Genomic DNA, 27,590 nt, shown 5'->3' with positions numbered 1-27,590 from the left:
AAACTCCAAGGACTTTAGGTAACAAGAACTCATAAGAAGAATATCAATGCAAGACTTGGAATTGTACGAGCTCAATAAAGCACGAACATTTGGGTTCCATTCTCTCCACACCTCTAATAAGGTAAGTTCAGTAAGTAACAGTCCAAAAGTAGTCCGGACGCTGTTTAGTTGTCTGATCAGCTCGCAGTTTGTCCCAATGTGGGCGAGCTACATTATTAAAATCTCCAGATCATCATGGAAAGAACATTAGGTAGTTGTTCTATTATACATTTCACAGCAAAGATCTTGCAATGTAAACAGACATTGTCCCTCATCATCAAGCTCCTGCTTGATACATACAATGCATTCGGAAAGTCTTCAGACCCTTAACCCCTTAATGACCGGGCCATTTTGCACGTTAATGACCAAGGATTATTTTTTGTTTTTTCATGGTCGCATTCCAAGAGTCGTAACTGTTTTTGTATTCCGTCTATATAGCCGTATAAGGGCTTGTTTTTTGCGGGACGAGTTGTATTTTGTAATTGTACCATTTTTAGATGCTTATAATATATCGATTAACTTTATTTTAGGAGAGAATTGAAAATAAGCAGCTATTCCAGCATTAATTTTCACGTTACAAATTTATGCCGTTTACTATGCAGCGTAAATAACATGTTCACTTTATTCTATGGGTCGGCACAATTACGGGGATACCAAATATGTAAAGGTTCTATATGTTTTCCTACGTTTGCACAATAAAAAGCCTTTTAGAAAAAAATTACTTATTTTTGCATCGCCGCATTCCAAGAGCCGTAACGTTTTTATTTTTCCGTCGATGTGGTCGTATGTGGGCTTGATTTTTGCGGGCCGATGTGTAGTTTTCATTGGTACTATTTTGGGGTACATAGGACTTATAGATTAATTTTTTATGGGGGGAATGGGAGAAAAGAGAGAATTTTGCTGATTTTTGCGTTTTTTTTTTGGACGCTGTTCATCCGGCGGTTTAATTAATGTGTTCATTTTATTGTTCAAGTCGTTACGATCGCGGGGATACCATATATGTGTATGTGTGATTTGTTTTGACACTTTTACTAAATAAAAGTATTTGATTTTCACTGTAAATTATTATTATAATTTTTTTCACCAACTTTATTTAACTGACTTTTTTTTTAGTCCCACCAGGGGACTTCACTATGCGATGTGCCGATCGCATATATAATGCTTTGGTATACTAAAGCATTATTGCCTGTCAGTGTAAAACTGACAGGCAATCTGTTAGGTCATGCCTCCGGCATCGCCTAACAGGCAGATGCTGAAGGCAGACCTGGGGGTCTTTGTTAGACCCCCCGCTGCCATGGAAACCCGACGGCGACACGCGATTTGTTTGCGGGGGCGCCGATGGGGTGACCGAGGGAGCTCCCTCCCTCTGTCAAACACATTAGATGCCACTGTCACTATTGACAGCGGCATTTAATGGGTTAAACTGCCGGAATCGGAGCGCGCTTCGATTCTGGCAGTTGCAGCAGGAGCCGGGCTGTGTATAACAGCCGTGCTCCTGCCGCTGATCGCGTTGGTACAGTCTCAGTACCCGCGCCATCACAGGACGGATATATCCGTCCTCCTGCGCGAACTAGCAGCTGCAGAGGACGGATATATCCGTCCTTCGGCATTAAGAGGTTAACAAAAAAAAATTGTTTACATTTTTTTTTTTTTATTTTTTTTTTTTTAAGGCCTGGTGCTAAAATAGAAAACAATTCATGTTTTTCCCCATCATTCTACAGTCAATACCCCATAATGACAAAGTCAAAACAGAATGTTAGTAATCTTTGCTAATTTATTGAATAGGAAAAATGAAAATATTGCATTGACCCTTTGGGGAGTACTTAGTTGAAGCACGTTTGGCAGCAATAACAGCCACCAGTCTTCTTGGGTATGATGCCACAAGGTTTGCACTCCTGGATTTGGGGAGTTTCTGCATTCTTCTCTGCAGATCCTCTCAAGATCTGTCAGGTTGCGTAGGGACCGTCGGTGAACAGCTATTTTCAGGTCTCGTCAGAGATGTTCGAGTTAGGGCTCTGGCTGGGCCACTCAAGGACGTTCACAGGGTTGTCTATAAGTCACTCCTGTGTTGTCTTGTCTGTGTGTTTAGGGTTATCTTGTTGGAAGGTGAATCTTCGGCCCAGTCTGAGGTCCACAGCACTTTGGGTCAGGCTTTCATCAAGAATATCTCTGTACTTTGCTCCATTCGTCTTTCCCTCAACCCTGACCAGTCTACCTGTCCTAACCGCTGAAAAACACCCCACAGCATGATGCTGTCACCACCATGCTTCACTGTAGGGATGGAATTGGGCAGGTGATAAGCAGTGCCTAGTTTCCTCCAGACGCTTAGAATTAAGGCCAAAAAGTTCAATCTTGGTTTCATCAGACCGCAGAATATTGTTTCTCACAGTCTGAGTCCTTTTAGGTGCTTTTTTGCAAACTCCTGGCGGGCTTTCATGTTTCTTTCTGGCCACTCTATAAAGGCCGGATTGGTGGAGTTCTGCAGTAATGGTTGACCTCCTGGAAGTTTCTACCATCTGCACACAGGGACAGGATCTTTGGATCTCCGCCTGAGTGACCATTGAGTTCTTGGTCACCTCTCTTACCAAGGCCCTTCTCCCCTGATTACTTAATTTGGTGGTGTGGTCCGCTCTAGGAAGAGTCCTAGTTGTTCCAAACTTCTTCCATTCCAAGAATTATGAAGGCCACTGGGCTTCTTTTTTTTTTTTTTTTTTTTTTTATACCCTTCTCCAGATCTGTGCCTCCACACAATCCTGTCTCTGAGCTCCACAGGATGTTCTTTCCTCCTCATGGCTTGGTTTTTGCTCTATGCATTGTCCGTTGTAAGACCTTATATAGACAGGGATGTGACATTCCAAATTATGTCCAATCAAATGAATTTACCACAGGTGGACTCCAATCAAGGTGTAGAAACACTTCAAAGATGTTCTAGAGAAATGGGAGGCCTCCAGAGCTAAATTTCAAGTGTCATCGCACAGGGTCTGAGTACTTATGTCCATGCGAAATTAGTTTTTCATTTTTAACAAACTTGCACAATTTTTTTTTATAAAATCCTGTTTTCACTTTGTCTTTATGGGGTATTGAGTGCAGAATGGGGGGGGGGGGGACTTTTTTTTTTTTTTTTTAGCACAAGGCCTCATCATAAAAAAAAAATCAAAGCGTCTGAAGACTTTCCGATTGCACTGTAAAAAAAGGAATAGATCTATGAACGAGGACGCTCACCCCCCCCCCCCTAGAATGCCCAGTATATGTCGCACGGAAGGATTTGCCTATCAATGACCTGTTGAGTAGATTAACAGTATTTTTCGTGAAATGTGTCTACTGGAAACTATCACTGGCATGCGAGGTTGCAAAAATCTATACAGGGAACTTCGTTTGACAGGATCTCCCATGCCTCTGACATTCCAAGAGCTAAAAGAGGTTTTCAGCCGTTAACATATGCGGAAAAAGAACTGAGCAGAGGATTGAGGTCCTTGTCCATTGCAGACATCCGCCAAGAGCACATAAAGGCAGGAAATAGATGCATGTACACAGCCGAGAGATAATAAATACACACCAGTGTACCAATAGCATATTCAGACGCTGCACATCACCCTCTTCCAGCATTGCTGCACCGTCAGAACTTGGCATCTCTCCTCATCAGGGGGAAGTCTGGCAGAGTTCTCCAGCAGGGCTGCAACGTCTTCAGCCCGATCAGCAATTGTGTCGCTGCACATGAGTGTTCGACCTCGCTTTGTCCCTCCCGATCCCCGCTACTAAAAACTCCTTGTTTTTGCGAGTCCTCCACTGTTCTATTGACCTTTAACCCCTTCCCGACATCCGCCGTATATATACGGCGCAAGCTGGGTGGGGGAATATGGAGCGGGCTCAGTCCGCTCCATAGAGTGAGTGTGTTGGCTGTGTGTTACAGCCGACACTTCCGGGTTACGAGCGGGATCCCGTTTTAGCGCGATCCCGCTTGTTTAAAGAGGCTCTGTCACCAGATTTTGCAACCCCTATCTGCTATTGCAGCAGATCGGCGCTGCAATGTAGATAAGAGTAACGTTTTTTGTTTTTTTTTAAAAACAGCATTTTTGGCCAAGTTATGACCAGTTTTATATTTATGCAAATGAGGCTTGCTAAAGTACAACTGGGCGTGTTTAAAGTTATGTACAAGTGGGCGTGTATTGTGTGTGTACATCTGGGCGGTTTTACTTCTTTTACTAGCTGGGCGTTGTGACTAGAAGTGTATGATGCTGACGAATCAGCATCATCCACTTCTCTTCGTTAACACCCAGCTTCTGGCAGTGCACAGACACACAGCGTGTTCTCGAGAGATCACGCTGTGACGTCACTTCCCCAGGTCCTGCATCGTGTCAGACGAGCGAGGACACATCGGCACCAGGGGCTACATTTGATTCTGCAGCAGCAACGGCGTTTGCAGGTAAGTCGATGTAGCTACTTACCTGCAAACGCCGATGCTGCTGCTGAATCAACGTTTAAATTACTAAAAGCGGGGGCGACCCCCTGTAACATCCCAACGGCACCCCCGCAGCGAGATCGGGGGGAGCCGTTGGTTGGCACGGCTGCCTGGGGGCCTGACTAAGTCCCCCAGGTCGGCCATCGTTGTACTCCTATGAAGCTCTGCCTCCGGCAGGGCTTCATAGAAGTCTGTCAGAATCACGATATACTGCAATACATTAGTATTGCAGTATATCGTGCAAGCGATCGCTGGTTGAAGTCCCCTAGGGGGGCTAATAAAAAAAACAAAAAATTGTTTTTTTTTGTGTGTAAAAAAAAATAATAATAATTGAGTTAAAAAAAAAAAAACATTTTCCCCCTAGAGCATAGTAAAAAATGAAATAAATAAACGTAATTGGTATCGCCGCGTCCGTAAAAGTCTGAACTATCACAATATATCATTATTTAACCCGCACGGTGAACGGCGTAAAAAAATAAACGCCAGAATGTCTTTTTTTTTTTTTTTTGTTCACCTAATCTCCCACAAAAAAATGAAATAAAAGTGATAAAACTGTCGCAGATACACCAAAATGGTATTAAAAACGACAGCTTATCCCGCAAAAATAAGCCCTTATACCACTTAATCGACGAAAAAATAATGTTACGGCTCTCGGAATTTGGCGAAACAAACTTAAATTTTCTTTTTTACACTTAGGTTTTTACTTGTAAAAGTAGTCAAATATAGAAAAAACTACATATATTTGGTATCGGCGTAATCGTATTGACTCATAGAATAAAATTAACATGTTTTAATTGCACCGTGAATTCCGTAAAAACGGCGCGCAAAAAAACCATGGAGGAATTGTGTTTTTTTTTTCATTTTCTACCCCACAAATATTTTTTCCCCGTTTCCTAGTACATTATATGGCAAAGTAAATGGTGCTATGAAAAACTACAACTCGTCCCGCAAAAATTAAGCCCTCATAGGACTATATCGACGGAAAAATAAAGGCGTTATGGCTTTTGGAAGGCGGGGAGGAAAAAACGAAAATTAAAATCTGAATAAGGGCTGCGGCGTGAAAGGGTTAATAATATCTATTTGAAGTGATAATCAACTGTACGGTTATGATTTTTAATCTATGAAAACTGAAAAAAATGTCAAGTAACATATATTTTTATATCTTCTGATCCTTTTGAAAACCATTTCTAGCGTGAACAGAGCCCCTTCCTCTTCAGAAGAATGTCTTGCTCAGTGATTTCAGAATAGATGCTAGGTTCTGCTGGCGACTCAGGTCTTCACATGCCATGCTGCCATTTTGACTGTTCATAGACTTGAGTGTGATTTCTGTAGAACCTTATTCTAGCTCTTGTAAATGACTGGTCGTGGTAAAATAACATCTGCAGCTGACTGTGCGGGCTTCTCTCTGCCAGGATCCTCCTCATTCCAGCTGTCTGAGAACAGGGAATCCTCCTGTGACATAACTGCATAAAACTCACAGGAACACACTGTTGATATTGGGCCTAACATTGTTTCCTTCTTTCCACTGTGTGAAGGGGAATAAAATCATTCTTCCATAGAAGACCTAAAGCCACTCTACATGACAGCCATCGTATTTTAACAATTTTGGTTATTTTTAGACTTTTTTTTTTTTTTTTTTTAGATATCGTCACTATAAGCACTCAACACGTGATTGCAGGTCGGAAGGCTGGTTTACATGGGCAGATATGTGGCCATAATGAGCGCCGTTTTTCGATATATACAGGTCGATCGAAAGTTCAGGACCTTTCACTCGGGCCAATGATTAAGTGTATGAGCGTTTGTAGGAACGCTTGTTTAAGATTATTCTATAAACGGCAGCAATCAGCCGATGAATGAACAAACACTTATTCATCGGCTAAGATTTTTTTATGTGGTCGCTTAGTTGGCAGCACATCTCACTGTTAAACAGGAGATGTGCTGCTGACAAGATGCAAATGTATAGGGACAACTGATCGTAGTAACTGTAAAACCACCTTTTATACGGCGAAGGTAAACTGTACGTGGGTAAGCTATTGTTAATACGATTGCTCGGTCCGCATACAGTTTACAAAATGTCAGCAGCACATCCCCTGTTTACACAGGGAGATTTGCTGTCCACAACGATAATTTACAGGGCAGCGTAACCGATCGCTGCCCTGTTTACAAGGTCCAATGATCTGGTACGTATGCTCGTTCGCCAGATCATTTGCCGATGTAAATCGGACTTAACCCCTTCCCTCTTTAGCCACTTTTGACCTTCCTGACCGAGCCTCATTTTTCAAATCTGACATGTTTCACTTTATGTGGTAATAACTCCGGAATGCTTTCACCTATCCAAGCGATTCTGAGACTGTTTTCTCGTGACACATTGGACTTTAAGTTACTGGCCAAATTTGCTCGATACATTCAGTATTTAATTGTGAAAAACACCAAAATTTAGCGAAAAATTGCAAAAATTAGCATTTTTCTCAATTTAAATGCATCTGCTTGTAAGACAGATAGTAATACCACACAAAATTGTTGCTAATTAACATCACCCATATGTCTACTTTAGATTGGTATCGTTTTTTTGAACATCCTTTTATTTTTCTATGACATGACAAGGCTTAGAACTTTAGCAGCAATTTCTCACATTTTCAAGAAAATTTCAAAAGGCCATTTTTACAGGGGCCATTTCAGTTGTGAAGTGGCTTTGAGGGTCTTATATATTAGAAACCCCCAAAAAGTCACCCCATTTTAAAAACTTCACCCCTCAAAGTATTCAAAACAGCATTTAGAAAATGTCTTAACCCTTTACACATTTCACAGGAATTAAAGCAAAGTAGAGGTGAAATTTACAAATTTCATATTTTTTTGCAGAAATAAATTTAATACAATTTTTTTTTTTTAGAACACCAGAAGGTTTTACCAGAGAAATGCAACTCAATATTTGTTGCCCAGTTTCTGCAGTTTTAGGAAATATCCCACATGTGGCTCTAGCGTGCTAATGGACTGAAGCACCGGCCTCAGAAGCAAAGGAGCACCTAGTGGAGTTTGGGGCCTTATTTTTGTTAGAATAAATTTTAGGCATCATGTCAGGTTTGAAGGGCTCTTGCGGTGCCAAAACAGTGGAAATCCCCCAAAAGTGACCCCATCTGGGAAACTACACACCTCAAGGAAATTATCTAGGGGTACAGTGAGCATTTTGACCGCACAGGTTTTTTACAGAAATTATTGGAAGTAGGCCGTGAAAATTAAAATCGACATTTTTTCAAAGAAAATGTAGGTTTAGCTAATTTTTTCTCATTTCCACAAAGACTGAAGGAGAAAAAGAACCGTAAAATTTGTAAACCAATTTCTCCCGAGTAAAACAATACCCCACATGTGGTAATAAACGGCTGTTTGGACACACGGCAGGGCTGAGAAGGGAAAGAGCGCTATTTGGCTTTTGGAGCTCAAGTTTAGCAGGAATGGTTTGCGGAGGCCATGTCACATTTACAAAGCTCCTGAGGGGACAAAACAGTGGAAACCCCCCACAAGTGACCCCATTTCGGAAACTACACCCATTGAGGAAATTAGGGGTATAGTGAGCAATTTGACCCCACAGTTTTTTTGCAGAAATTATTGGAAGTAGGCCGTGAAAATTAAAATCGACAAAATTTGTAAAGCAATTTCTCCCGAGTAAAACAATGCCCCATATGTGGTAATAAACGGCTGTTTGGAGACACGGCGTGGCTTAGAAGGGAAAGAGTGCTATTTGGCTTTTGGAGATCACATTGAGCAGGAATGGTTTGCGGAGGCCATGTCACATTTGCAAAGCCCCTGAGGGGAAAAAAACAATGAAAAGTGACACCATTTAGGAAACTACACCTCTTGAGGAATTGATGTAGGGGTGTAGTGAGCATTTTGACCCCACAGATGTTTCATAGAATTTATTAGAATTGGGCAGTGAAAATAAAAACAATCCTTTTTCTTCAATAAGACGTAGCTTTAGCTCAAATTTTTTCATTTTCGCAACAAATAAAGGAAAAAAAGAACCCAACATTTGTAAAGCAATTTCTCCCGAGTACGGCAATACCCCATATGTGGTCATAAACTGCTGTTTGGGCACACGGCAGGGCTCAGAAGGGAAGGACCGCCATTTGGAGTGCAGATGTTGCTGGATTGGTTTCTGTGGGCCCAAAACAGTGGAAACCCCCCAGAAGTGACCCAATTTTGGAAACTACACCCCTCAATTCATTTACCTAGGGGTGTAGTAAGCATTTTAACCCTGCAGGTGATTGGCAGAAATTGGTGTGCACTCGATGTTGCAGAGTGAAAATGGGATTTTTTCCCATAGATATGCCAATATGTGGTGCCCAGCTTGTGCCACCATAACAAGACAGCTCTCTAATTATTATGCTGGGTTTCCTGGTTTTAGAAACACCCTACGTGTGGCCCTAATCTCTTGCCTGGACAGTCGACCAGGCTCAGGAGTGAAAGCGAACTATGTAAAATTGAGGCCTAATTTGGCGATTTACAAAGTATTGGTTCACAACTGCAGAGGCTCTGATGTGAAATAATAAAAATAAACCCCTGAGAAGTGACCCCATTTGGAAACTGCACCCCTCAAGGCATTTATTAAGGGGTGTAGTGAGCATTTTCAGCCCACAGGTCTTTTCCATAAATGAATGCGCTGTGGATGGTGCAAATTCAAAATTTATATTTTTCCCTAGATATGCCATTCAGTGGCAAATATGTCGTGCCCAGCTTATGCCACTGGAGACACACACCCCAAAAATTGCTAAAAGGGTTCTTCCGGGTATGACGGTGCCATATATGTGGAAGGAAACTGCTGTTTGGGGAAAGAGTTAATGGGCTGCACTGATCGGCGGTAACTCTTTCAGCAACCTTGACAGTACCATGCTCGGCGTGTGGAAAATACAATTTTAATGTAATAAAAAATAAAATAAAAATAAGTTCATACTTGCATTCCTCCTGTCCGGCCTCCAGCGATGACGTTCAATCCATGTTGCCGCTGCAGCCAATCACAGGCTGTAGTGGCGGTCAGGATGACGTCAGAAGGCCGGCCTCCACTGATGACGCTTCTTCCAACATGACCGCCTCTGCAGCAAATAACAGGCTGCAGCGACCTCTGCAGCCAATCACAGGCTGCCGCGTCACAAAAGAAGGTCGGACTGGAGGAAGAAGAGGGACTCGTCACCAAGACAACGACCGGGTACATATGAAATGCTTTTTTTATTTTATTTTTAATCAGCAGCCTCTTTTCTCTATCAGTTATTATTATTGCCGATTAGTGTAATATTTTTCTAATGTTTTTTTCTGGCCGCCCGCTCCGTCACACACGGACGGCACACGGATGCCTTCCGTGTGCCTTCAGTTTTTTGGACGGCCCCATTGACTTGCATGGGCCTCACGGTCACGGAATCCCTGACCAAAGTAGGACATGCTCTACTTTGGATCGGAACGGACCGTCAAAAAAACCTGTAGTGTGCATGGCCCCATTGAAATGAATGGGTTCAGGGTGCTAGCCGTCAGAAATACGGCTAGCACCCTGAAGGAAAAAACTGAAGTGGGCATGGGGCCTTATTCTGCATCCTGCCCAAACAAACCAATCCGCTGATTTCTGCTTGCCAAAGAAGAAAGTTCCTTACTATCTACCGGCGCTGTCTACCATAGGTTGAGAGTAAGGAGCTTTCTCGTTTGATGCGCGCTGGCGTAACACCGCGGCGCTCCTCAGTACAGGTTTCAGTCTTATACATAGAAATACACATGAGACTGCGGATTTGACGCTGATCTCACACTTGCATTGCAAAGGTTAACCCCTTGAAAATCCACCAAATCTGCAACGTGTGAACTCAAGCCTTAGGCCATGTTCACACAGGGCAGATATGCTGTGTAAAAGTACACCGCGTATCAGATTTGAAAAATGAGGCTCTGTCAGGAAGGTCAAAAGTGGCCAAAGAGGAAAGGGGTTGTCCACAATCATTTGTTTTTTTTCCCAAAGGAGCAGTACAGTTCTAAAACTGAAAATAAACTGCCCCATGCACAAAGAAAAAAACAAACTGAGCTTCCCAACTATGTTTTTTTTCGAGTCCTCTACCCCTGTTTGTGCAGCTCTCTCCATAGAGCCCACGGGAGGACGGTCCTGTTGCTCCTACCAAGTGAATGCCGGTTTCTAGCTTGGGAGTTAATATATGGATAACCAAAAAGACACAGGGACTATGGGGGGTAGTAGATATCAATCAATTTACTCCTCCCTTCTAGCAAGCCTCTAGTAGTCCTAGAGGTGAGAAGAGTTTGTCTATGATTGTCACTGGCACCTTGCACTGGTATCCAGTGCGAGGTGTCAGCGACTATCATCCTAGGCAAACTAGGGATGGGTGATTGACTGAAATAAAAATCACAATTAATTGGGCGTGTGACCGCTCTTACGATTAATGAAGGATTATTTAGGCCACACCACTTTTTGCATGTCACGCCATTGAATTAACCGTTTAACAAACTGTCATGAAACTGCACATGACAGCCGGTAAGTGGTTGTATGGAGCGGGCTCACCGACTGGGCCCACTCAATACTGAGTGTTTCAGTTGTAACAGCAGAATACCTCACTGCAATGGGCGGAATCAAAGATCACTTTGATTCCGGACGTTTAACTCCTTCGATGCTGAGATCAATAGCGACCGTGGCATCTTAGCGAGTCAGAAAGCAGCACATTGGGCCCTCCGTCACACGATCGTGGGGTCCCAATGGTTGTCATGGCAGCCTAGGGACCTAATGAAGGACACCAGGTCTGCCATCTTTGTGCTCCTATTAAGCCCTTAATGTGCCCAAAAAAAATACAAAATATTAAATAAAAAAATAAAATATCCAGTTTCCCCCCCCCCGCCAATCATTGTTGTAACGCTAGCCCTGACCCAGTTACCCTAAAATAGACTTGTTTATATATCAAAATTTATGATCAACAATGACTATCGCAAATAAAAGGTCTATTTTAGGGTAAAACTATATTACCAGAAAAAAATAGAAAATAGTAAAAAAAGAAGCCTTTTTACTTTTTAGCTAACTTCAGACCTAAAAATTTTAAAATAGCAAAAAGGAAATGTATAAAAATGATAAAAAAAAGAAACCTGCATTGTCTATAGAAAAAAACATCACAAAACTCACGTCGCTTGCCCAACAAATAGTTATAGGTGTTTAACTAACGCGTGCTAAAAATGGCTAAACCGTGTCTGGTCCTGAAGGCTCAAAATAGCCCGGACCTGAACCGGATAAAAAAAATAGGTTAACACAACTGGTATCATAGTGTCCGTTAAAGTCTGAACTATTACAATATAACCTTATTTAACCCGCTCAGTGAACGCTGTAAATAATGAAAACGCCATATAGTCAATTTAGCAATCAAAAAAAATTTTATAAAAAAGTCACGTACCCTAAAATGGTACGAACAAATACTACAAGCTCGCTCTGCAAACAATAAGCCCTCATACCGCTCAATTGTTGAAAATATAAAAAAGTTATGGCTGTTAAAAAAAAAAAAGTGTTTGGGGTCGCCACTTTTTCAAATAGTTTTTTTTCTTTGTAAAAGTGCTAAGACTTAAAAAAAAATAAAAAAAATAAAAATTAAAAAACATTTAATTTGGTATTGCCATAATCGTATTAACTTGTATAATAAAGTTAACATGTCGTTTTTACTTCACTGTAAAAACGAAACCCATAAAACCATGGCGGAATTGCTGTTTTTTGCCCATTTCACCACATAAATTATTTTTTCCAGTATGTTATATGGTACATTAAATGGTGCCATGAAACACTACAGTTCGTCCCGCAAAAAAAAAGACTTAATGGCTATATCGAAGAAAAAAATGAAAGGGTTATTCCCAAGTTGAGTCTTTTTTTTTTTTTTTTTTAATACATCCTAAATATAAATATATTGCTCTAAAAAATTTTTTAATTTCCCAACTCCTTTTTTCCTCAACTAGATAATGCAGCCAGTGCTGGTTAGATTTTCTAAAAGGGGGCGTGAGCGGCTCGATGTCAATCAAGCTGCTCTGCTCTGTTAGTGTGCGTTCCCGACGTTGTTAGATGCTACTCCCCCCTTCCCTGTAGCTAACTCCATTGGGATTCCTAGGAGTGTAGTTTCCAAACACTCTAGGAATTCCTGTCCTGGAGGAGCCCATGACTGTAGGGTCCGTGGTGTAAGCTGCACATAAATCAATTGTATGAGACAGCGTCCTGCTCTGTCTCCTGTGCTCCTGTTGGCAGTGCAGCAGCCCGCACTGATGCGCTGACACACTGATACAGGGCTGGCTTCCTTACAGCAGATGGGAGCACAGGAAACCGAGCAGGACGCTCTCATACAGCTGATTTATGTGCAGCTTACACCACGGACATCGGTCAGTCCATGCTGCTGTGTAGCGGAAGTATGTAACAGACAATGTTACATACCTAGTCCTTTACTGTTGTGCCGAGTACAGGACGGCTCCAGGGCTACTGCGCTTGCCTGGGGCCGTCCTATAGACTTAAAGGAACAGTGTCACCAAATATTTTTTTTTAATATGTTAAAGATGTTAGTGCTTTATTAAAAACGTTTTCATTAATTTGTGTGTTTGTGTGTGACTTTTTTTTATTTTTACACTTTTTCTTCCCTATGGGGGCTGCCATTTTTTTTTCCATTTCTGTATGTGTCGATTAACGACACATACAGACATGGAATACGGCAGCTCCAGTCCCATAGGGACTGCGAACGGGGCCCGTTCCATCCACTATCGTGTACGCCGCTGTGTGGGAACGGCGCATACGCCGCTCCCACACAGTTCAATTTGAAATGCGCGCCGTCCGGCGCCATTTTCCTGTGGACCAGAAGTCGCGGCCGGACAGTAAGATTACTACTTCCGGTCGCGGCTTCCGGACTTATGCACATGGAGCAGCGGCAGCAGACTGAGCGGATGGACCGGAGGGAGCGGCGGCGACTGGAGCAGGTAAGTTATTTCTATGTATGTTCGTGTTTCAGTGTGTGTTTACTAGTGTATGTTAACTTACTACACTGTGTGTTAGCTCAAAAAATGGCGACACACCGTGTAGGAGGTTAGACCGTTCAAACCCCTCGTTTCTCCCGGCACTAGCCAGGATAAAGGAGGGGGGGATGCTGAGAGCTCACTAGAGCGAGGGCTTTTTACCTAATTTTGCAGCATAAAGCAATGTGATTGCATTACCACATGCAATGCTGCAATTTTGGGAATGGCTCCATCTAGTGATCAGTGCTGGGAAATATTATAAATTGAATCCAATTTATAATATTTCCTGACTCGTGAAAAAAAAAAGTTAGAACAATGTTTAATCACCTACACACTAATTGTTTAACTAAAAAAAACAAAACCATGTTTTGCTGGCAACACATTCCCTTTAAATAGAACCTGAGAGGTGGTCGGGCAGGGAGCTACTGCGCATGCTCTAGTATGCTCGTTCCCGAGATCCCGGCCACCCTCACTGCAAAATAAGGATGTAGAACAGCGCAGGCGCGGCCACCGCTAAAGGAAAGCAGTGGTGGCTGGATGCCTAGGCAATGAGCAATAAACAAAGAGGGGCTGTCGGTAAGACGGAGCCATGATATCTCGCAAAGTACAGCATTTAAAAAAAGGAAGGTATTTACAAAAATGCCTAATTTTAGGTTGTTAATCTTTATAGGTATATTTGTCAAGATGGGAACACCCCTTTAAGTTATGGCTTTTGGAAAACAAAAATGAAAATTGTCTGTGGGGGGAAGGGAATAATATTTATCCCCTGATCCTGCTGTATACTATTGTTTATAATATACCCCTCCTGACACTGTATAATGCCCCCCATGGTGCCTCCCACACAGTATAGTGCCCCCACACACAGTGTGTCCCTATAGTGTCTCCTCACACAGTATATTGCCATATAGGCCTAATAAAATGCTCCCCTAACACCATTCCCACGACGAGTGAAGGAGATCCCTCTGCTCCTCCAGTCTGTGCTCTGTGTGGCTCGGCGCTGCATTGCATTGCTCTTGTCTGTGCCGAGCTGCCCATATCCTGCTTTACAAAGTTAATGGTGGAACAGGGAGCTGACGGCTCCCTGCTCCACCAACGGCTATAACTGTACCTACATCTTAAGGATGCAGTTGAAACTGGGGAATAACCGAACCGGAAAAAACAAAATGCACAAGTTTACCTGAGCTGAATTCCGGGTTAGTTTTTTTTTTTTTTCAGATTAATTGCCCAGCCCTAATTTACATGCATACGTTCAGTACTTATTATATACACTACCTCACATTTTACGCCTTGTAAATATAGTCATGTCTATTACAGCTTATATAGAAGGGAAAAGTAAAACAATGGACCATTTAGCATCCCTCATTGGCGGAATTTTCTTTTTTTTTTTTCCCTCTAGATTGCCTTCCTTATGATTACGCAACCTGTATTTCAGTTTATTTAGCACTAACAAATGCCGCTAACAGAATGATTGTTTACATCTCTTTTGCAGGACAGTTTTCATGAATATTTGCCCAACAGTGATAGCCGTGTCCTAGATGGCAGTATAGGTACTCTCAATGGAGTTGGTGCAACAACTCACAATCTTCAGCAGGAAGGTATGTGTGTCATTCAATTCTCCATATCATCTATAGTAGTAGCTCTTATCCTGGATTCTTATCTGGGCCCGGTTCTTAAACAAAAGTTGACCCACTTTGACTTTATCGGAATTGGGGTACTTGACTGTAACAACGAGGCAGCTCGTTGAACAACGCTTGTTTGCTCCTTTCACAAGGAGTTATGATCAGTAATGTATGGGGACAAGCTATCGTTCCTACGATCACTCTTTCCCATGCATTTCCCTCATGTCGGCAGCATATCTCCCTGTTTACACAGGAAGGTGTGCTGCCGACAACAAAAACATTTTGCACTGCATAAACTATTCACCGATGAACGAGCGTTTGCTTGTTCATCGGCTAATCGTTGCGGATCGGGCCTTTAGACTAAGTTTATACTTGTGTTGTAATCCATTACTCTAATCTGTTTTTAGATCCGAATAAGGATAAAAACAGTATCAAAATAACGGATTTAAACAGATTAAAATCTGTTTGGATCAGTTTTACATAAATGATAAAAATAACCCATCCGGTAGACAGCATTTTTCTCTGTTCAAAAAAGAAAAAAAAAATTCAAAATTCTTTTATTTTTAGACTTCGCAGGAATTTTGTGTTGCGGATTCTTGGTCAGATTTGCTGCAGAATTATCTGCAGCAAATCCAAGCTGTGCGGACCCGGCCTAACTTAAAGGAACAGTGTCACCCAAATTTTTTTTTTAATATCAGTTTGATGTTAGTGTTTTATTAAAAACGCTTGTATTAATTTGTGTGTTTTTGTGTGTTACTTTTTTTTATTTTTACACTTTTTCTTCCCTATGGGGGCTGCCATTTTTTTTTTCCATTTCTGTATGTGTCGATTAACGACACATACAGACATGGAATACGGCAGCTCCAGTCCATAGGAGTCAATGAACGGGACCCGTCCCATTCACTTTGCACTATGGCTCTGTCCTGCGCAGACGCAGGTCAGAGTCAGACAGAGCAGAGCAGCTGTTTGCAGGGAGAGAGCAGGCGCCATCTTGAAGACCAGCTGCACTGCAGGTAAGATGTGTGTCTCTGCATGTCCCACTCTCTACCTCACAGCCCCGCTCTCGTGACCCCCGACGGGCCCCCCCCCCTCCCTCCCTCCCTCCCTCCCTCCCCTTGTGTGAAGGACACACGATGAAACTGTACTGGGAAAGCCCTGAACGGTAAATCTCTCTAGTTGTGCTGAGACTGTTTGGGGATGTGACTAATGAACCTCTCCGTCTCAGCACAATTAGAGAGATTTACCGTTCAGGGGTCTGGGAAAGCTGGGTGACCACCATTACCCCTCCTACTGGAGTGTGATATTCATTAGTCACATCCCCAAACACACTCCACTAGGATGGGTAATGGTGGTCACCCAGCTTTCCCAGACCCCTGAATGATAAATCTCTCTAGTTGTGCTGAGACTGTTTGGGGATGTGACTAATGAACCTCTCCGTCTCAGCACAATTAGAGAAATTTACCGTTCAGGGGTCTGGGAAAGCTGGGTGACCACCATTACCCCTCCTACTGGAGTGTGAGAGGTTCATTAGTCACATCCCTAAACACTCCAGTATGAGGGGTAATGGTGGTCACCCAGCTTTCCCAGACGCAGATATAACCAGGAAAGGGCTGGATGGACGGGCTGAGGGTGCACCTGGTTTTTGGTGACCCCCTCTGTCATGTGATCGGACCTAGGTTACCGGTTCATCAGACGGGGTTCATGTGACTATAACTGTCCATAACAAGAGACAGTGCACTCAGGACAAGCCCTGCCCTCATGCCATAGTTGTGTGGTTCTGTCTGCGGTGATGGCGGTGGGTGGCTCTGACACCCGCCTCCCCCGTCGGGTCATCTCAGGACAGAAGGGGTGTCAGGATTGGAGACACAGCGCCGCACCTGTCCTCAGGTTGTGTCTGGTATTGCAGTTCACCTCCATTGAAGTGAATAGGACAGAGCTGTAATACCACACACGACCTGAGGACAGGTGCGGCGCCATGTTTTCCTGGACGACCCCTTTAAGACTTTTCCCGTGTGTGTGTGTGTGTGTGTGTGTGTGGCAGAGTGGAGTGTGCACGGGCGCCGCTGATACTTCATAGCCGCTTATCAGCTGTTTTGAAGAATCAGCGGCGAGAACACACACACACACACACACACACACACACACACACACACATCCCCCACACACACATCCCCCACACACACATCCCCCACACACACATCCCCCACACACACATCCCCCACACACACATCCCCCACACACACATCCCCCACACACACATCCCCCACACACACATCCCCCACACACACATCCCCCACACACACATCCCCCACACACACATCCCCCACACACACATCCCCCACACACACACACACACACACATCCCAAACACACACATCCCCCACACACACACACACACACACACATCCCAAACACACACATCCCCCACACACACACACACATCCCAAACACACACATCCCCCACACACACACACACACATCCCAAACACACACACACACACACACACACACACATCCCCCCCCCCCCCCCACACACACACACACACACACACATCCCCCACACACACATCCCCCACACACACACACACATCCCCCAAACACACACACACACACATCCCCCCAAACACACACACACACACACACACACACACATCCCCCAAACACACACACACACACATCCCCCCAAACACACACACACACACACACACACACACACATCCCCCCAAACACACACACACACACACACATCCCCCAAACACACACACACACACACATCCCCCCAAACACACACACACACACACACATCCCCCCAAACACACACACACACACATCCCCCCAAACACACACACACACACATCCCCCCAAACACACACACACACACATCCCCCCAAACACACACACACACACATCCCCCCAAACACACACACACACACACACATCCCCCCAAACACACACACATCCCCCCAAACACACAGACATCCCCCCAAACACACACATCCCCCCAAACACACACACATCCCCCCCAAACACACACACATCCCCCCCAAACACACACACACACACACACACACACATCCCCCCAAACACACACACACACACACATCCCCCCAAACACACACACACACACACACACACACACATCCCCCCAAACACACACACACACACACACACATCCCCCCAAACACACACACACATCCCCCCAAACACACACACACATCCCCCCAAACACACACACACATCCACCCCAAACACACACACACACACACACACACGTCCCCCCCAAACACACACACACACGTCCCCCCAAACACACACACGTCCCCCCAAACACACACACACACACACACACACACACACACACACACACACACACACACACACACACACACACACACACACACACACACACACACACATCCCCCCAAACACACACACACACACACATCCCCCCCACACACACACACACATACCCCCCAAACACACACACATCCCCCCAAACACACACACACACATCCCCCCCAAACACACACACACACACATCCCCCCAAACACACACACACACACATCCCCCCCCAAACACACACACACACACACATCCCCCCCCAAACACACACACACACACACATCCCCCCCCAAACACACACACACACACACATCCCCCCAAACACACACACACGTCCCCCCAAACACACACACACACACACACACACACACACACACACACACACACACACACACACACACACACACACACACATCCCCCCAAACACACACACACACACATCCCCCCAAACACACACACACACACACATCCCCCCCACACACACACACACATACCCCCCAAACACACACACATCCCCCCAAACACACACACACACATCCCCCCCAAACACACACACACACACATCCCCCCAAACACACACACACACATCCCCCCAAACACACACACACACACATCCCCCCCCAAACACACACACACACACACATCCCCCCCCAAACACACACACACACACACATCCCCCCCCAAACACACACACACACACACATCCCCCCCCAAACACACACACACACACACATCCCCCCCCAAACACACAAAATCAAGTGTAATCGAGCGTTTTTTTTTTTGCACGTAAAATGTGCAAAAAAAAATACATGTCAAATACACGGCGTGTGAACCGGTCAACTGAAAAGTCATTCACTTCACTTTCATCATTCTAAGGCTGTGTTCACACGACCTATTTTCAGGCGTAAACGAGGCGTTTTACGCCTCGCTTTACGCCTGAAAAGACGGCTCCAATACGTCGGCAAACATCTGCCCATTCAGTTGAATGGGTTTGCCGACGTACTGTGCCGACGACCTGTAATTTTACGCGTCGCTGTCAAAAGATGGCACGTAAAATAACAGCCTCGGCAAAGAAGTGCAGGACACTTATATACATTATATGCAGGACACTTCTTGGGACGTAATTTGAGCCGTTTTTCATTGAATTCAATGAAGAACAGCTCCAAATTACGGGCGTAATTGACGCCTCGCAAAACGCGAGTACGAGCAATTACGTCTGAAATGACGGAGCTGTTTTCTCCTGGAAACAGCTCCGTCATTTCAGACGTAAATGCAGTTAGCGTGTGCACATACCCTAGGGGTATGTTCACACACAATGTTTTCAGCTGAAAAATCGGAAGCAGAACGCCTACAAGCATCTGCCCATTGGTTTCAATGGGAAATACGGCGTTCTTTTCCGACAGGGTGTTTTTTACGTGGTAGTTTTCCAAAAACGGCACGTAAAAAGACGCCCGACCAAAATGAAGTGCACATCACTTCTTGGGATGTTTTTGGAGCCGTTTTTCATTGACTTTATAGAAAAACAGCTCCAAAAACGGCCGTTAAAAAACGTGAGTTTGATTAAAAAATGGCTGAAAATCAGGATCGGTTTTCCCTTTGTTTAGTAAGCGTGTGAACATACACTTAGCCTTTTGGTGTGTCCTATAACTTCTTCCAGCTGCAGAATCACACCCAATATGGCTGCCAGACACTGCTTAGCAATTTGAAGACACCTTTACCTGGCTTGTGAGAGGGGGGGTGAGGTTCCCTCCCACATTTACAGCAGCTGTGAGTCAGGTTGCCTTGCCTTATTCACCTTGCTGTAATTCTGGGAAGTGCTCCCCCTGGTGGCCAACATTGGAAAACATGTCCAATTATTATTTAATTTTTAATACTTTCCACCATACGGAAAAAAAAAAAAAATACAGCAAAAAACGTAAAAAATATAATAAAAATAAGTAACGACACTTAAAAAAAAAAAAAGGTTTAATTTGCGACACATTCCCTTTAAAGGAACAGTGTCACCAAATTTTTTTTTTTAATATCAGTTTTATGTTCGGGTTTTATTAAAAACGTTTATATTTATTTGTGTGTTACTTTTTTCTATTTTTACACTTTTTCTTCCCTCTGGGGGCTGCCATTTTTTTTTCCATTTCTGTATGTGTCGATTAACGACACATACAGACATGGAATACGGCAGCTCCAGTCCCATAGGGACTGCGAACGGGGCCCGTTCCATCCACTTTGGTGTACGCTGTGTGTGTGGGAACGGCGCATGCGCCGCTCCCACACAGTCCGATTTGAAATGCGCGCCGTCCGGCGCCATTTTCCTGTGGACCGGAAGTCGCGGCCGGGCAGTAAGATTACTACTTCCGGTCGCGGCTTCCGGACTTGTGCACATGGAGCAGCGGGAGCGGACAGACCGGAGGGAGCGGCGGCGACTGGAGCAGGTAAGTGATTTCTATGTATGTGCGTGTTTCAGTGTGTTTTACTAGTGTATGTAAACATTCTACACTGTGTGTTAGCTCAAAAAATGGCGACACACAGTGTAGGAGGTTAGACCGTTCAAACCCCTCGTTTCTCCCGGCACTAGCCAGGATAAAGGAGGGGGGATTCTGTGAGCTCACTAGAGCGAGGGATTTTTTCCCAATTTTGCAGCATAAAGCAATGTGGTTGCTTTACCACATGCAATGCTGCAATTTTGGGAATTGCTCCATCTAGTGACCAGCACTGGGAAATATTATAAATTGAATCCAATTTATAATATTTCCTGACTCGTGGAAAAAATAAAAAAAATTAGAACAATGTTTAATCACCTACACACTAAATGTTTAACTTAAAAAAAAAACAAAACATGTTTTTCTGGCAACACATTCCCTTTAAGGTCTTTTTGATAAGAATATGATTAGGGTTGAAGAACAAATAACTTTTCTAGCAGTGTACAACGGCTTCAACATATGACCAATTGCATATGAGGAGCGCACTTGCTATATCAGTACATGCTGCAGAAGTGCCCCTAGTCCGTTGTAACTGTTTTCTTTGTGTTTTGCAGCGGTGTATATTGAAAGTATATATATTAAGCACGTACAAAGGAGGAGATCTGAGAAAAATGCAGACTACACTTTTGAGGTGAGTGGATAGTTTGTATCTGATTGGTAGGTCCTATGTATATTTGGCTCTTTAATTGTTCCTGGAATGATCTCATTTCGGTATAAGATGAGTTGGTGTATTAGTCTGCACAGAGGAATCGGTTTGTACATACCAGTTGCACTTTGCTTGCATTGGGCAGACAGCCTCCACTTTGTCCACTATAAAATACAATTCTATGGGTGACTTTTTTTTATGTTTTCTTTTTTTTGGAGCCTTGAACTCTCTTCCTGCTGCAATCACAAATTAGGTCAACCCTGCAGTCGAATGGTCAAGGTCAATGGGTCTGTAAATGTCATTCCTTTTATAAATCACACTGGTGTCCAGTAGCCAAAATTATGACCTTAGACTAATATCCGCATTAGTCGCAAGAATGTTTTTAGTGTTCCAGTCTTTTATATACCGCAATTTATAAGATTGCCTTTTTTTTTTTTTTTCTTGTCCGGTTTTGGTTTTTACTACACTTTTGTTTAAAGGGGATTGACCAACAAGGACTACCACCTCTAGAGCCAACCCCAACAGCTGTGACGCTGCGGATGAAATGTTGTATTTCAAGACAATCATGTAATCTATGGTCTCACTCAATGTAAGCTTTCTCTTCATCTGAGCAAACTGCTAGCTCACCTGTGTGTTTCCTACTGTGGGTCTCAATCCACAGTACAAGCCGTGTTCTCTTAGTAGAAACTTCTCTGCTTGTGAGAAAACGCTCAGTCTTCACTGACAAGCAAAAGGCATTTTGTATTGGCTGGTGGCAGTTGGGGAGTGGAACTGATCATGTGCGTCCTCCAATCATCTCACGAAGAGGACCCGCACACTACTATACAGCATGAAAACTAGCACCATTCTAATAAAGTAAAGGGAATATCACAACTGGAGCATTTTTGTAACAAGGTAAACTACAAAACAAATGAATTTTTAATACTGAATTAATTTGCAATGAGATTTAATTCTGGGACAACCCATTTAACATAACTAAACATTCATAAAACGTTTGACATCTCCTAGTTCTTAAAGAGTAGTTTTGATAGGTCATAGAGACTATGTGCGGCTGTGAGCGGCGCTTCTTGTTAGGCTGAAGACGGCTCACCTATAACGTCTATGTGAGCAGTCTTCAGCCTGACGGGGAGCTCCGATCACAGTTGAAGATGCAGTGCGATTAGCTGAGCACTTCTGCACCTTCGTTTTAGCAACGGTGGGGTCTCAGCACCCAGACCCTCACCAATCTGAATCTTTGATATGTCTCTAGGACCTATCAAAAGTTTGCAGAAAGTGCAGATACTCTTTAATGTTCTACTGGTTCGGGAGACAATTGATGAGTAAACTGAGCAATATTTAAAATGTTGGCATGGACTATGACCACGGGTGGTGAGGCCCAAGCTGGTGAGGCCCCAGGAGAAAAAATTTAAGAAGTCCTTGTACTGTAAACCGTATCCAAATATTCTCTAGATCAAAACCATGACTATGATATGCCTTTATTTTTCTTTTAGGTGAAATGGTCCGATAACTCCAGAACATCTGTGACAAAATCATATGGGGACCTGCTGGAATTTCTTTTAATGGTAGGAATGACTGCTATGTGTTAGAGATTCATAACCCTTATTGATGCAGATGGGTCAACAAGATTTGTCTAGGAGGCCCAGAAGCACAAAAGCATTATATACTACATTATATACTACATTATATCTAATCTGTTAATGTAGGATCTTTTGAAGGCTTGAGTTTTCCTCAATCCATCCCCCTTGTATTTTGCTAGGTATTGCAATTTACTTTAGCCTCAGGACTTTAGCTTATGGTCAAAAGGAAATGTTCAGTGAAGGATTGCTCATTGTGGAGCATCTTCAGCATACTGAAAACTGCGTGCCCATCCTTCGACATTTTGTTCATGTCCCTGTAGAGAATGGAGAATTCAAACGTGTCACCTAAATAAAGTCTACTTGTATTTATTTTTTGCACTTGGCATTAGCTAACAAAATGAACCCAACGTCCATCCCACCCCCACCCCAGTCCTTCAACGTCTAAAACATTGTGACCCAGTCCTGTTTGTTTTATGTTCACAAAATGCCAGCAATGGCACAAAGTTTCTGACACAATGTATAAACTGTCCAGCACGTTACCCCATTTGCAAAAGTAAAGTGTTTATTAAGCCATTTAAGAATAAAACGTGGTTTGTAATCGATATTGGGTTTCATACTTGCAAGTCTGCTCCAAATTATTTTGGGTGGTTTTCCTGTGAGGTTTTGTCTGTAAATGATGTACTGTACTTTCATATTATGACGTTCGATGTAGATAGGTGTATGTATTATTCGCAGAGGCCTTTTTTTTTCCCCCAATTTGATCTTTTGACTTGCTGCTAATCACCATAAATGTAATGATGCAGACAAACTTTGCTTTACTTGTTTTAAGCTTCCCAAAGAGCTCTCCAATGAAAATCTTGATAGAACCATTTTAGATGCCATGAAACAAGGAAAAAATAGAGCAGAACATCACTGTTGTGACTTGGAGCCTATTGTAAAGTAAGTTTTGGATCGTGATAATTTTGCAGACGATATGAAACCTAGACGGTCATTTTATTTTTTTACAGTCCTGGTGTAGTGTACAAGCTATAGACCTATTGGCCCACGTTTATCACATGGAGTTTAATAAATGTGGGCCAGTGTCTGACATATTAACCATTTGCAGCAGATATTCGTGCCATTTGCGCCTGGTTATAAAACTGGAGTGAAAAGTGAGTGGCTTAGGGCCTGTTCACATTAGCGTTCGCGGTTCCGCTCAACCTTTCCGTCAGAGGAACCGATGAACGGAAACTATAGTTTCTGTTCCGTAAAGTCTCCAGAAAGCGTAGAACAGTCGACCGCACTATTGTTTCTGTGAGAAAAAAAAATAATAAAAAAATTCAATGGTTACGCAAATGGAAGCGACAGTTTCCGTTCATCAGTTCCTCTGACGGAAAAGTTGAACGGAATCCGAACACTGATATGAACAGGCCCTTAGACACATTTATGAAACGCAACTTTTTCTTTTTAAAAAGTCTCACGCCACACAGATGCTGGTTTTAAAAGAAACAATGTGTCGTAGTTTTAGCGAGTGTAAAAGTAGTTAAAGGTAGTGATGTATATTGTAACATATTTAACATACAACTCAGTTGTGTGATCATTATATTAAATCAGACACATTTCATCTTGGCATCATTGCTTTAAAAGTCTTGAAGAAGAACTGTCCTCTCTATTGATACATCAGTTTTAGTAGTTACTTGTATTCCCCATAAAATATTGCTGGAACGTCTTTTCTCAAAATTCCTCTGTTATTCCACCTGCAATTGTATGAATTGATAACTGTGCTTACAATACCCCTTGTCCAGTAGGGCGTGTCTCCTCATATTCTGACAGTCCGCTCAGATTGTTCCTGTTGACGAGGGGGGGGGGGGGGGATACGGTTTTAAATTTTATTCATACGCTTCCAAGAGCAATAACGGAGGAATGGAAAAACACAGAGTTCTAAAAAGAAATGCTCCACAATTGTTACTTTATATGGAATACAAGCTTTCACTAAAACCGACTTATCAGGAGTGCTGAACGGTGCTCTGTAAAGAACTCTACGTTAACCTCAGGGTTGTGATCAAGGGGTGGAGATGGGTTACCATGGCACCAGAGGGCCTAACAAAGGTATCCAGGTATGCCAAAGGTATAAGCCTATTATCTGGAGGCATGGCCTAATAGATTGCCTGTTAGTGCAATATTGACAAACAATAATACTTTTGAATATTTCGTATTCCAAAACATTACGTATGCGATCAAATGACTGCATCTTCAAGTCCCTTAATTTTAAATGAAACCTCCCCTTTAAAAATACATATAGTGCACCGCCACAATCGTAACGACCCGTAGAATAAGAGTAACTTCATTACTTATGATTGCACAGCACATGACGTAAAAAAGGAATAACTTTTTTTTTTATGCTCCCCAATATTTAGTATAAAAATTATTTACTAAATTATATGTACCACAAAATGGTAATAATTAAAACTACAACTCCTGCAAAAAAACACGCCCTCCTACAGCTGCATCAATGAAAAAATAAGTTATGGCTCTCAAAATGTGGCGACATAATGTTTTTTTTGTTTTTTTTTTCCACAAAACATGTTTTTGTATGTGCAAAAGTAATAAAACACAAAGCTAGAGATGGATATATTTATTTATTTGCTATCACAGTATTCGTACCGACGCCTAGATAAAGTAGACTTTTTTTTTTGTATTATTTGCATCCCCCTAAAAAAAAATAATAAAACAAATGAATACATTTTATGTACACTAAAATCATGCTGTTAAAAACTACAACTCGTCCTGCAAAAAACAAGCCCTCATATGGCTGTCAACAGAAAAAACAGGAATGTGACAGTGAAAAATAAAATAAAATTTAAAAGAAAAATCTGCTTGGTGCTTAAGACAATTAGGCCGTACCTTAAAGGGTTAACCCAATATATATTCCCTTTGGGAAATGTACATGTGGTGGGTATTCAATGAAGTCCTACTCTTTTTGATGGATCTGCCCTATTGTACATGACAAATTTGAAGCATGTGTAGAGTCCAGTTCACTCTCATAAGTATGATAAAATTTTAGAAGCCAGTCACTACAGTTTACATTTAGAATTAAAGGGGTCATCTGACCAAGACAACACCTTACCAATGACTTTTACATACTTTTGTGTTTTTTTTTTTTTGTTTGTACCTTGTTATACTTGTGAATATGCAAAATATTTTGCCGTCCGTATCGAGTGCTCACCAGATTTGAGTTTTAATATGTTCTTAATAAAGCAAGCTTCCCTATATGGATGTGTTATAGATTAACTGTACAGCTGTTTTTGTATTTCTGATGTACATAAGCAAAACCATACATAACTGACCAGTAAAGGAAAAATAACTCTGGCTCTGTTCACACTAGTGCCGATATTTGTGTTCTGCACAGCCATAGGAGCAGATAAATGAAGATAACCGAAGGGGTTAAAGTAACTAATTGGTTCCTGGGTTTTTGTTGGCATAGTATCTGTCATCTTGCTGGACAAGATGATGCTGCATTATATTGTCTGGCAAATATGATGTAATCTGCAACAGAGCCTTACTTGTTCTCTTTAAAGTTTACAATAAAATATGGACTGCCTCCCCACTTGTATAGCAATTAACATTTTTTTATTTTTCCTTTTAAGGCGAATCTTTTCATCTCCGTCCCAGGCTCTGCTTCGAAATCAAAAAGTCTACAACTTTTTCCAGAATATCCAGGCAGAACCTACTCACCCCAGTAGTAAGCACATACTGTAAACTTCGTATGCTTTGGCTCATTTATGCATGCTTCCCTTCCTGAGAGATGTCTCCTTGGTTCTATTTTGGAATAGATGACAATTACACTGAACATATGGAATGTGAGCCCATATATTCCTGCTGCAAGTAATATGACACCTACTGACATTTCCTTTTTTGTGTCTCTGAGGTTTCAACACACACACACACACACACACACACACACACACACACACACACACACACACACACACACACACACACACACACACACACACACACACACACACGTAACATTTTATAAGGCAAAGATCTCTTGGCAGTTTTGTGCATGTTTTACTGTATTGCCTGTTTTACACACAGTTTTTCCTAGTCTGTTGGACCATTGCAAAGGAAGAATAAGCTATTAGTGTACCTCCAATTAAACTTTAAATCCCCTATTTTTTTTCTCTTGAATAAATGCATTTTATAAAAAAAAGACCCCAAATGCGTCCATAGCCCTTAAAGGGTTTGTCCACTACTGAACAACGGATGACCTATCCACTGGATAGGTCATCCGTATGTCATCGGTGCGGGTCCGGGCACCGGGTGTTATGGCCCATTATGCTATGTACAGAGCCGGAAGCAGTTGGCTCCGTACATAATAGCGGCTGTGCTGCCGAACTGCAGAGGTGCAGTACGGCAGCTTGCCGCTTTTCAGTGCCCGGAGCCAACTG

General features: G+C 42.7%; 1 protein-coding gene across 4 annotated transcripts in view; it reads left to right on the top strand.

The window, feature by feature from the left end:
- The window catches only part of ZCCHC2 (zinc finger CCHC-type containing 2), a 68,691-nt gene that overhangs the window by 7,131 nt on the left and 33,970 nt on the right, over nt 1-27,590 (top strand). For all 4 annotated transcript variants that reach the window (XM_075826721.1, XM_075826718.1, XM_075826719.1 and 1 more), the window contains exons 2-6: nt 14,985-15,090; nt 21,489-21,565; nt 23,071-23,142; nt 23,987-24,096; nt 26,784-26,878. In XM_075826721.1, coding sequence (XP_075682836.1) covers nt 14,985-15,090; nt 21,489-21,565; nt 23,071-23,142; nt 23,987-24,096; nt 26,784-26,878 — 460 coding nt within the window. The remainder of the gene's footprint in view (nt 1-14,984; nt 15,091-21,488; nt 21,566-23,070; nt 23,143-23,986; nt 24,097-26,783; nt 26,879-27,590) is intronic.

This window comes from Rhinoderma darwinii, chromosome 5 (assembly GCF_050947455.1).
Source record: "Rhinoderma darwinii isolate aRhiDar2 chromosome 5, aRhiDar2.hap1, whole genome shotgun sequence".
In the NCBI taxonomy this organism is placed as follows: Eukaryota; Metazoa; Chordata; class Amphibia; order Anura; family Rhinodermatidae; genus Rhinoderma; species Rhinoderma darwinii.
Note: the sequence above shows the minus strand (reverse complement) of the source record. Positions and strands in the feature narration are given on the sequence as shown.